This window comes from Trifolium pratense, linkage group LG5, assembly GCF_020283565.1.
Source record: "Trifolium pratense cultivar HEN17-A07 linkage group LG5, ARS_RC_1.1, whole genome shotgun sequence".
In the NCBI taxonomy this organism is placed as follows: domain Eukaryota; kingdom Viridiplantae; phylum Streptophyta; class Magnoliopsida; order Fabales; family Fabaceae; genus Trifolium; species Trifolium pratense.
In genome coordinates, this window is record NC_060063.1 from 46,203,072 (window position 1) to 46,215,285 (window position 12,214).

Below are 12,214 nucleotides of genomic sequence, written 5' to 3' on the forward strand. Positions count from 1 at the left end.
TAGCAGAATTTATTATATACTAGGGCATGCCACACTTTGATTTGGATTGCGTCCGGTTTATTTACAATTATAATTATATCATCTTCTATACCTATGTATAAAGGGAGTAACATATTTCAGTGTAGCCCTTTTTTGTTCTAATAATGAATAACAAGTGGAGTATATGGAGCAGCATATTTACAGCTCAATCTCAAAATAGATATGGTTTGTGGTTAATTTAATGTAACATTCTTTACAGTGAAGCCTGTAACAAACAGCTTTAAAAATCATACAACACAATAGCAAAGCAACATGCAACCACCTAACAAGTCAAATGCTACACCTTGCTTGTTACAATGCTAGTGGTAACTGTTTTTTTCTATATAAACCTTGTGGCCATAAACTACACACCTCCGGTAAAATACTAGAATCAGGAGTCATGAATCTGTCCAACATGTCTCTCAAGACTTGAACAACTCCAAAATCTCCATTCTTACGGAAGGAAAGCCGATGGCAACATTTGAATTTGGTATCAAATTCACCTTATCAAGTTCCTTAACCATATAAGCAGCTTTCTTAGTCTTCCCTTCTTTAGAAAATCCCAAAATCAAACAATTATAAGTCAGAACATCAGCTTTCACTTTTCTTTCTTTTGTCAACCACAAACCTTCGTACATTAGCATGGCTAGATGAGATCTCATATCTACGAGTTCCTATGTAGAAATTAGCATGGGTAGATTAGACGAGAAGTCGTAAACCAGGGTGTTTGCTGAGAGATTCGATCTAACATTGTTATAGTGGATTTACTCCAAGCTTGGTAGCCTCCAGAGTAGGTGAGTTGTACCGAACTGAGTTAACAAATAATCTGTGTTATTTACGTTCTGCACTTTATTTTAACTTGTCTATTGTGTTATCATTGTTATGTGTTGGTACGATGTTGGAACATTATGAGCAACTGTGAAGGAAAATTCAGACACCAAGGCCAAATGGTCGCTTCCCACTTTCTATCGATCAAATAAAATTTAGTTAGAATGGGAAAAATGCAATTAGAATATACAAAAATTGAAGTAGTAATACCTTGCATGGGAGACCGCCTACCCTCAGTAGGTCGCTAATTGAAACGGTATCAAGAACTCTTGTAGGTACAATACCATCAGAGTACCTGCATCATGTGCAATCAATCTATCTTATTGTAGGGTAATTGTCATCATTGAGGTCATAAAAATCATATTTTTCATAAACTAAACTTTGTCCGAGCTTGGGAAAGAATTTAATTACCATAAGTAATCTTGCATTTGCTTGTTTTAGGGTTCCATGGGATGGAAGCAAAAAAATCTCTAATATTTACTTCTAATGGTTTGGTGTTCTGAGTAACGAGTTTTCTGACGTTGGTTTTGTTTAACTGTGCCTGATGTGGTGCTGAAGTAATTTTTTTAAATAGAAAAAATACTGTAGAATACAATAACACAATTGAAGTGTTTAAGAGCCAAAAGGACCAACCATTCATGTCTTTAAAAGAAATTAGCTGGCATAAAAGAAACTAATACCTTAAAAACTAGAAGTTGAGCAACGTTATCACGAAGACCAATGTCCTTATATTGAATACTCTCTTCATCTAGAAGATATCAAACATAAATTTAACCAACAAAACCAAAGTAGAAAATAGAAACTCGTGACCCTAAAGTCATATTTTATGCATGAATATAGGCCCAGTTTGGATTGAATTATGCGAGCTTATCTATTGATATAAACACTTGTAAGTTGTAAAACTATTTGGGAGAGCTTATGAAACAACTTTTGACATGTCCATAACTTGTTTTCAACTTATTTCCATAAGTTTTTCAAGATAGCTTATAATAACCGTTCATAATAACTTACATGAAAACAGTATAATTGTATAACTTTATATTATGTTTTGCCATAGAAATAAGTTATACACAAACACTTATGCTATAAGTACTTATCCAACCAAACATACCTTATAAGATCCTGCATATCCGGCTTTAACCAAAATATTGGAGAATATCAATCAATCAATCAGTATATTCATAATAATACACATAAACAAATTAATAACCAAGTGCTTATAATGATAATCAATTATTAATAATAGTGAATGAAATGTTGTTGTTGTTGGTTGTTACTCTTAAAAATGAGTATTGAGCCTAACTCATCCTTACAAAACTGGTTTATAAAGTGAGGATTGCCACTTGCTTATAAACACTTGTCAAGGCCATGTCACAACCGATGTGGGACTTCTTAACGATTACTTGTAAACAGATAATATCAGGATTCCATTGCAAGTGTTCGTCGGAGAGAATTTTTTAACTTATAAAAAATAGTTTACGCAAATAAATAAATTTTTAGGTCAATTTATAAATTTGGTTAGAAAATAAATGTTTTTTTTATAATAGAAAATAAATGTTAATTTATAAGTTTTACCGATGAAAATTATAATTTCATAAAGTGCATTTTTATAATTTTTTTTTACAAGCTTAAGAATAATACATAAATTTTTGGCTTAATTGAACATTTGGCCTTTATGTTTATTTTAGGTTTCAAGTTGATCCCTTATGTTTATTTTGTTTCAAATTTGTCTCTTATGTTTTAAATGTTTCAAGTTGGTCCCTCAAATTTTTAAAGGTTTTAAGCTAGTCCATCAGGTTTCTAAAATTTGAATTAGTTAGTCCTATAAAGATGTTTAAATAGGGACTATAACTAATTAAAATTTTTGAAACTTGAGGGACCAACTTGAAACGTTTAAAACATAAGCGACCAACTTAAAACCTAAAACAAATATAAGAGGCCAATTTGAAATCTAAAATAACCATAAGGGACAAAATGTGCGATTAAACCTAAATTTTTAGTCCAAATACATTAGTTATACAATAAACCTAAAAATATGAAATTTGGTTATAAAATGATAAAAAAGAAAAAGACAATTCAAATGGACCATAATTATAATTTACACATTTAAAAATTATAATTTACAAACACTTAATATAATCTTGTTTTATTGTTTCTTCTAAAGGTGCATTTGACCTACTAATAAAAGAAGAGATTGAACACGACAATTTTAGTTGTATTGTGTTTTTTTTTTTAATGGGTCTTCAATGCAAGAAACTGGACCAAAATTAATATTAGTGACAATATAAATTTATAGGCTATTATCTATAATCTAAAAAAATATATTTTTAGGGCTATACCAACAACAAATCGACATTTAGCTATACTCTTTGTTGTCACTAAAAGTTTAATTTCTTGTAGTGTTAGTATTTGGACAAAAAGTTGTCTATAAATAGTGAGGGATAAAAATATTAATTTTTGTCCACTTTTTTAACCTCAATTTCGTTCACTCCTAGAAATAATTCTAAAATAAAACACTACAATTTGAATTATCATGTCATTTTCCTTATTTTTCTAACCAAATCAAACACATCATTCAAGTTTGTACATATCACATTTACTCAAAGACATTTAATAAAAGCTGGATGTATTTAGTTCAAAATCTGAGCTAAAAACATTTGACTTTTGTTTGTATATAATAATAACAAAAGGGAGTAAATGTACCAAAAAATGTTGATTTATATTTTTTTGACCAAATTGACTAATACTCTATCTTTAATTATAAACAAAAGTCAACTTTTAAAATTCATTGAATAACTTATGTATTTGGACTATAATGTAGACCAGATAAATCATTTTTTCAATGAATCTAAAAGTAATGTTTAGGGAAAAGCTAATATGCGCCCTTACGGCACTTGTTAGTGTACTGTTAAAAGAAATTTGATATTGAAATTTGTGCATTTCATATTTTTATGAGTCAAACATTTTTTTTTGAACAAGCCAAAATGAGATATTTATATAAACAAAAGTCTACTTAGCACAAGACCTACCAAGGAAGACTAAGTAAGGTTACAAAAGAGTCAAAATACAAGAACCAAAAGAAACTATACAAAGCCCAAACAAAGCATAGGACTAGACCACCAACTATGGCAGTTAAAAGCTAAAGTACTACTCGTCGCTTTCAACCACCTAAAAGAAAAAGTCTTGATCTTGTCCAACATATAATGCACTGTGTTCGCTGAGCCTCTGAACAATCTGTGATTTCTTTCGGTCGACATAACCCACACACAAGCCAGCCATATAAGCTGCATGAAAAAACGTTGTGCTCGAAGACCACCTTATTAGCTTTTTACGAGTCAAACATTGTTTTTTTAAGATAAAATTACTATTTGAAGTATGCTTAACATATGCCATAAGAGCACATGTTAGCATGACCCTTTTGTTTATAATTGTTGTAAAACGGAAAAAAACAGAAAACTGATTTTTCAAAATTGGCAACGAATTAAATTATTGGCTGAGTCGCGTACTAGGTCGCTTTCTTTAAGACGTTTCGCGGAACTACTCGAAGAAGTGCACTGTAGTATATCGACCGCGAAGTCCCCAGGATAAAACAGCCGTTTTCAAAGAAAATACCGATAAACTACTGCACTGTAGTATCGGTCAGAATAACACCAAGTATGGTCGAAAATTTCGAACCACTCTAATTGATATACGAATATCAATTCTACGGTTTACAACCGTTCAAATATTGAAACAACAATAATTTTACGAAGAAAGAAAAAATAGAGAGGAAAGAAAGCAGTTTCTCAGAATGCAGAGAAAAAAAAAAAAGTGATTTAAAACTGAAGAAAGTGAAGTGTATTTATAGGCAAGTAGGGAGCTGAAATCAGAGGATTTTCAGAAGCTGAATTTGCTCAATCAAAGTTCCAAACGTGGCACAAAAATAGGGACACGCGGGACACATCATCTTTGACCGTTTAACAGATAAAGATCTGTTCAGACTTGGTCTTAGCACATTTAACATGTGCGAAATTTCAAAAATTTCTTTTTCTTAGTATTAAAAAATTAATAATTAATATATCACCCAAGCCCAAGCCCAAGCCGAGCCGGCCGGACGGCGGCGGCGGCGCGCGTGTGATATTCGACATTGTGTGTGGTCTCCCTTTCTTACAAAAGTGGGTACCCCAAGGGCACACCCTTGGATTGCCACCTTGTGGTATATAAACACTACCAAGTGGTGTGATTTTTCCAATGTGGGACTCAAAGAGCCTTTTTTCAATTCACACTACACATGGTTCTAACAAATGTGTTTACTTCAATACCAAGTTTCCTCTTATTCCTTCATCATGTTCCAACAATAATTAAGGGTGGAAGGAGTATCATTATATACGTATATTTGACTTTTGACCAAATTGATTAATATCAATATGTATATTTGACTTTGAAGTATATATATATATATATATATATATATATATATATATATATGTGTATTCGTATACTTGCATATTACCAACTGTTCTCGAAAGTAATATTTATAATTTTATGGCGTTAATTCATTTTCTAGTTCTTAGTTTGTGCATAGCATGCTGCAAAATTGATGCGAGAAGCAAAACTCTACTAAATGAGCAACATTATTTTACCGCATCAGATAGCACCATGGTATTTTCTCTTGCTTATTGACCTTTTCTTTTCCTGATTAAAATTCAAGACTTATTAGTTTTTTTTTTAATTTGTTTTGCACATGCTTTGTTTGATTATAATTTTGGTTCACAAATCCAGCCTCAAGTGGACAATGATTTTGAGTGTGTTGATATCTACCAGCAACCTGCCCTACAACATCCCTTATTAAAAAATCACAAAATTCAGGTATCATAATTAAACAACTTAAAAGTTTAATTCACTTCTTAATGTGAAAACAAAATTGTTATTTGATGAAGCATAGGAGATCATGATATATCATTATATTTTACCAAATATTATATTATGCATTTTATTATTCCAAATTTAAAACATAAATTTTTTATTCATTGTAATTTATTCATTTTTAAATAATTTTAGCTTCAATTTTACTTCATTGAACCTTGTTTTGTTCCCTCTTCATTACAACAAAGCTTTACCCAACATTTGCGAAGACTGTCGTGCGAAGTAGACCATCTTATGATCGTGACTGCCCAGCAGGAAATGTGCCTATGTACAAGAGGACAAAAAGACATCAAATTGTTACTAATTCTTCTTCAAAATTACCAATTGATGATTTGCGGCATTATGCCAATAGGTTCGGTGAAGTTCATGTAAGTCGATAATTTTAATTAATATATTTGATTTCTTAATATATGCCCTTAAAGCATTTACACTATATATATACGGTGTCAGACAACAAAATTGTTGTCTCAAATAACATTTCTCTTCTAAATATATAATTTGTTTGGATTCTATAGACTGTTACTCTCGATACAACCCAAAATCAGATATTTTACGGAGGATCTGCATTGATAAGTGGATATAATCTATCACTCAATCTCAATCAATATAGCACATCTTCAGTTATTGTTGAAAGTGGTCCACCAGCAGAACTTAATAGCATACATGCCGGACTTGGGGTATGTTTTTATTTTATTTTATTTTATTATATCTATGTCAAATTTTATTTTTATGTTAATTATAACATAGTTATTTATAAGAGAAATAACTTTCATTTCTTAAAGGCTCTTTTTCACTAGCATATTCACGATTTTTTTTTCACAACATTTTCTCTTAATTTTGTCAATTCTTTTTTCTCTCAATCTAAAATCTGTCCCCATGTTTTATATGTTAGGTTCGTCCAGACATATATCACGATAGTCAACTACGACTAACTACACATTGGACGGTAAGAATAAGAATTTAATTCATGAACTAATTATCCAAAAATACATATTGTGGTTGTGCTCAATTTAACATAAACATGCAGGCATTTGGTAGCGCTCATTCTGGATGTTCAGATACTCAATGTCCTGGTTTCGTCCAAGTAGACAAGCGATATTTTGTAGGATCTGTAGTATCTCCCGCTACTCCCATTGGAGCATCATATAAAAAATGCATGGCAACCAAAATTCAACGGGTAAATGTCTTGACGAATATCAAAATATATACACATATCATAATATTATATTTATAGATTTAAGACATCTGATAAAAAAAAAATAGTGTTTATAAAATCATTCATAGTTAAGCAATATTATATTAAACTACGATGTGTATTAAGTTATGTAAAAAAATCGACATATGTTTAAGTAATTAGTCTCAATATTTTTATCGAGAAACTTTAAAAAGTTATAATTAAATTAGTGGAAAATAATTATGAATAAATAGACGAGCTAAAATATTAACAACTTGCCGTGAGTTAATATGTGTTTTTATTTCTAATTATTCTTATTACGTTTGGTTAATAATAAAATTTATTAATAATTTATTGACTATATTTATATGCATATAAAATCTTTTAGGATCGATCCACAGGAAATTGGTGGTTAATTGTTGATGTAGATGATCAAGCACATGTTGGATATTGGCCAAAAGAAATATTCACTCACTTAAGCAATGGAGCATCTAAGGTTAGATTTGGGGGTGAAACTTTTGCCGCATCTAATACGGTAAGTCCCCCAATGGGTAGTGGGAGATTACCTCAAGACGGATATCAATATTCAGCTCTTATGGGATTACTTCAGCATATTGATACAAATTATAATCAAATTGATCTATATCCTGCATTTTTGAAGGTATATAATGATGCTAAAAAAGATTGTTATGATTTGACGTTTAAAGAAAATTTAACATATGTATTTCGAAGAGCTATTTTGTATGGTGGGCCGGGTGGAAATTGTAACTTATGATTGTATTGATAACTTCATTGAATAAAATACCTGAATATAATGATGTACTAAAAAGAAAATACCTGAATAATTCTATTATGTTTTTTTTAATTATAAACTCTATTTTATTGTTTTTTGGATTGTAAATTTGTTCTGACATTTTCATCCAGGTTGCTAATATTGAGACAAAATCTTATTTTAATGTTTTAAACATAACAAACATCCTTAATCTATTATTATATTATTTGGGAGCTTTTGATCAAATTTCATAATCAATGCAATTAGTCTGTTTTTTATTTTTTTTGTCAAGCAAGTTATTGAATAAGATATTCAATAAGATATTTCATCTTAATGCATATTCCTTTTTACAAATTTATTTATTTTTATGCATATTCCATTTTACAAATTAATTTATTTTTATCCATATAAATATTAAACATTCATATTCGATTTTATAAATTTGAAATATTTTATTTTTATCACATCAAATATACATTTATTTTTACTCAAATGAAAATGTACATTCATGTTTGATTTTATAAATATTAAATATTATATTTTTATCACATATAAATTTATTTTTACTAAAATAAAGACGGCTTTTTTATATGGTTAAAAAAAAGGCATTTTAATTTATTTTTATTTTTTACTTAAAAAAAAGGCGTTTTATTTTGTATTTATTTTTTACTCAAATAAAGACTTTTTTTTTATACGAATGTGTTAACTAAATTATTTTTGCAATTAAGATTTGAAAAATAACACACACATATATTTGGAAATTGTTGATCAAATATGGTTGTTGATCAAATATGATTCCTGATTGGTGAATTCTTCGGTACACATATTATGTGGCAATGTACCGGTACATTGCTGACGTGTTTAACAAATGAAAAACATTTAATGCAAATTTTGTTTCTTTATTAAATTTTTTATATTAAACACTACTTTTTGAAATTTGCAAATATATCCATCACATAAATATAATCATCAATCATATTCCACAATAAATCAAAGCATGTATAAAATCTTCCAACCTAAATTTTCATTTTTTTTAACAAGATTCAAATATTTTAATATTTACTCTAATTTGTTTTAATTATTATAATATCCTATAAAATAATATGATTTTAGTATTGTGTATTTTCTAAAGAAAGAAACGTATGACTTTAACAAATTTTTTAATTATTATTATTATGGTGCTTCTACTTTGTTTTGGCTTGATCATTGGTTAGGGGCTGCTCCACTCAGTGTTACTTTTCCGAGACTCTATTCTATTTCTGTTCAGAACACGGACGGACTTAGAGGGGGCAAGCAGTGGCCAAGGTCTCCCTCCTCCTCATCTATATACATGCATATACATAATATATCATATTATACCATTAGTATATTATAATTTGTAAATATATCTATTATTTATCATTTATCTTATATAAATAAGAATTTAATTGATATGTATTTACGGTGTAAAAATATTTATATTGTCTAACAATTATAAGTATTGAATTATTAAAAATACAGTCTTTTAATAAACAAAAAGTTAGTTGTTTCGAGTGGTAAGAGTTTTGGGTCTCTTAAGTAAGTAGTCAAAAGTTTCATATTTGACTCTTGCGTATGAACAAAATTCGATTGAGGGGAAGAACTTATTTTTTGTGCCCCACATATTTCCCAGAGGCGATTATTCACCGGTCACCATTAAACAAGTTCGTAAATATAATACGGTAACTTAAAAAAAAAAATTACATGGACAGATGTAATAGAAAAATCTACATTCATTTTTATTATTATTTTATTATTTTTCGGCCCCCGGTGTGATAAGCTTTTAGATTCGTCCCTGATTCAGAAATCGAGTTTTGTTAAGGAGCTGGGAGAGTGGGTCAATGATACTTGGACTTGGAATCTTAGTTGGCGCAGAAGGCTCTTTTAGTGGGAAACTGTTTTGCTTGACCAATTAACCCTTTCCTTAGCTAATGTTAATTTCAGTTCAGCGGAGGATATTTGGGTGTGGGGTTTGGAGGAAAACGGTTTGTTCTCGGTTAAGTCGACCTATGTTTCTCTGTCTGCGGAGATCAACATAGCTTTACCCCGGGGTGATTTTCAAGGGGAAGTGATTGAGCAAATCTGGAAGAGTCCCGCTCCCTCAAAATCTATCACTGTTAGAAATAATATAAAACCATTGATATGGCTCTATCCTAACACCTTAAGGTTTTGTAGATGTGGAAAGGGTTGATTGTCCATAACCACGAATTGGAATTTGTTGTCCACTGCCAACAATAATATTTTGATTTGAATTACTCATATTAGAATAAGACGAGAGATTACCTTGTGATGCCGTCATATGAGAGGTTGCTCCAGTATCCATATACCATTGGCCATCGGGAGAATTGAGGGACATGGTGTGCAAGGCAGCTTCAATATCCGTGGGTGCTAGAGAAGGAGTGCTGGCTGCATAGGCTTGCGGACGTGGTCCTAATAGCCCTGGTTGCTTTGGAGGACCACTTGGGCGAGTCCATTGAGAAGAAGGATATGGGCAAGGAGGAAGTGCCCATGGTGGTGACATCCAACCCCATTGATACTGCTGCCAGGGAGCGGGAGGAGACTGCCATGGTGAGGTGTTGGCTTGTTGGGACGGTTGACCACCGCCACGTCCGCCGCCACGTTGACCACGTCCGCCGTTTCTACCGTAATTGCTGCGGTTTTTATGAGCAGAATTCCGGCTGTTATTCTTCTTACCGCCGCGGTTATCATTGTAGGAGGATGGTTCAACAAGGTCCTTTGGTTGTGTCGCAACCATCGCAGCCTGTGCGCCGGTAGCCGCCATCTTAATTAGACCGGCTTCCTCAAGGATAAGCATAGAGCGGGCCTGATAAAATTCTGGAAGAGTTTTGCTTTGCCGAATAAGTGTACCGACCCCTTTGTATGCATCGGTGAGTCCGGAGACAAGTTGGAGAACGAGTCGCTGTTTGGAGACAGGGGCTCCAACATTCTTCAATTGGTCAGACAGCGTTTTGAGTCGCTGACAGTAGGCGGAAGCAGTGGGAAAATCTTCCATGCGAACGGAGGAAAACTCCTGCTCGAGAGTGACTGCGCGAGCGTTTTGATTGTCCTGGAAGATGTTGGTCAATCGATTCCAGGCCTCCATGGCAGTGGAGTCTGGTTCAATGATGGTAGCCAACAGATCGCTGGAGATAGTGGAATAAATCCACTGTAGAACTGTTGCATCAAGAGTTGCCCACAGCTCTTGCTCATCATCAGTTTCAGGTGTCTTCGTTTCCTTGCCTGGTGCGGGAGGAATGATGTGATGAAGGACCTTATGAGAGCGAGCATGAATTTTGAAAAGTTCAACCCAAGTACCAAATTGAACGTTTTCCATCTCAAGAACAATGGGGATGTGGTTCTTGATGTTGGTTACGGCGAGAGCCGGATGGAAGGGGTTCTTTGGTGAAGAAGAGGGCTGCGATGTAGGAATAGCAGCATGGTTTGGGGTTGACATAGTGGGGTCAGGGGTTGGGATTGACATGATAGTGGATGGAGAAAAAGAAACAGAAAGAAAATCGTGTAACAGAAGGTTGAGAGGCTAAATTCTGTAACCTTAGGATAGAGGCATATCAATGGTTTTATATTATTTCTAACACTCCCCCTCACGCAAGAGCTCACTTGGGCTTGAAGCGTGGATAATGCATAGGCCCACCTACCATATGCTTAAATTCCACTTTTTAATTAGAAAGTGAGGGGAGCGGGAATCGAACTCTAGACCACTTAGTCATAGAGGCTCTGATACCATATCAAATAACCGATTATCCCAAAACCTTAAGGTGTTAGGATAGAGCCATATCAATGGTTTTATATTATTTCTAACAATCACGTTCGAGTGGCAACTTCTACATGATCGTATTCCGACGCGGTTTAATTTGGAGCGTAGGGGTGTTTTGCAACCTGTTGAATTCTCTGACTGTGTGCTTTGTGTTGGTAGGGTCGAGTGTTCGATCCACCTCTTCCTTCACTGTGGTTTCGCTTCCTATCTCTTCCTTCACTGTGGTTTCGCTTCCTATATTTGGCACGCAATTTTCAGGTGGCTGGGTACGGCTATTATTATTCCTCCAAATATGTTTCATCTGTTTGCTTGTTTGTCTGAAGCTGCTATTGGGAAAAATCAAAGGAAGGGTGTCCGCCTGATTTGGAATGCGACTGTGTGGTTAATTTGGAAAGCAAGGAACGATACTCTGTTTGGGAATGGTTTTAAGGAAGCGGAACAGGTTGTTGAGGACATAAAAAGGCTGTCATGGCGCTGGAGCTTAGCTAGGTTAAAGATGTCTCCTTGTTTACTATACGAATGGTGGGCTGAACCAAATGTTTGCTTGGGAAGTTAGCTGTGATCATTGGTGTTCATTTGCTGTTTTTCTGTGGCGTTGTGGCCTGCTTTTTTGACTCTTTCGCGGTTTTTCTGTGCTGCTCCTAGCTTGTTGCGTTTTTTCTGGTGTTTCTTTGGCAGGTTTGGTGTTGTATTGTTTTTTGGTTTTGTTAGGAGTTGTCTCTGG

General features: G+C 33.1%; 2 protein-coding genes across 2 annotated transcripts; one reads left to right on the forward strand and one right to left on the reverse strand.

Annotated features, from left to right (window-relative positions):
* Positions 1-6,017: 6,017 nt before the first annotated feature.
* LOC123886797 lies at positions 6,018-7,700 on the forward strand. The gene is made up of 5 exons (XM_045936081.1): positions 6,018-6,119; positions 6,267-6,428; positions 6,644-6,697; positions 6,779-6,928; positions 7,314-7,700. Exons 1-5 carry the CDS (start codon positions 6,018-6,020, stop codon positions 7,698-7,700), a joined length of 855 nt encoding a protein of 284 aa, XP_045792037.1.
* A 2,176-nt stretch (positions 7,701-9,876) lies between these two features.
* LOC123886798 lies at positions 9,877-11,257 on the reverse strand. Its single transcript, XM_045936083.1, has one exon. The coding sequence runs from the start codon at positions 11,194-11,196 to the stop codon at positions 9,877-9,879; it is 1,320 nt and encodes a 439-aa protein (XP_045792039.1). The 5' UTR covers positions 11,197-11,257.
* Positions 11,258-12,214: the final 957 nt, after the last annotated feature.

Coding starts and splice junctions, on each gene's coding strand:
- LOC123886797 (XM_045936081.1), top strand. CDS start 6,018: ATGTACAAGAGGACAAAAAGACATCAAATTGTTACTAATTCTTCTTCA. Junction 6,120..6,266: donor ATAGGTTCGGTGAAGTTCAT/GTAAGTCGATAA, acceptor TGGATTCTATAG/ACTGTTACTCTCGATACAAC. Junction 6,698..6,778: donor GACTAACTACACATTGGACG/GTAAGAATAAGA, acceptor ATAAACATGCAG/GCATTTGGTAGCGCTCATTC.
- LOC123886798 (XM_045936083.1), bottom strand. CDS start 11,196: ATGTCAATCCCAACCCCTGACCCCACTATGTCAACCCCAAACCATGCT.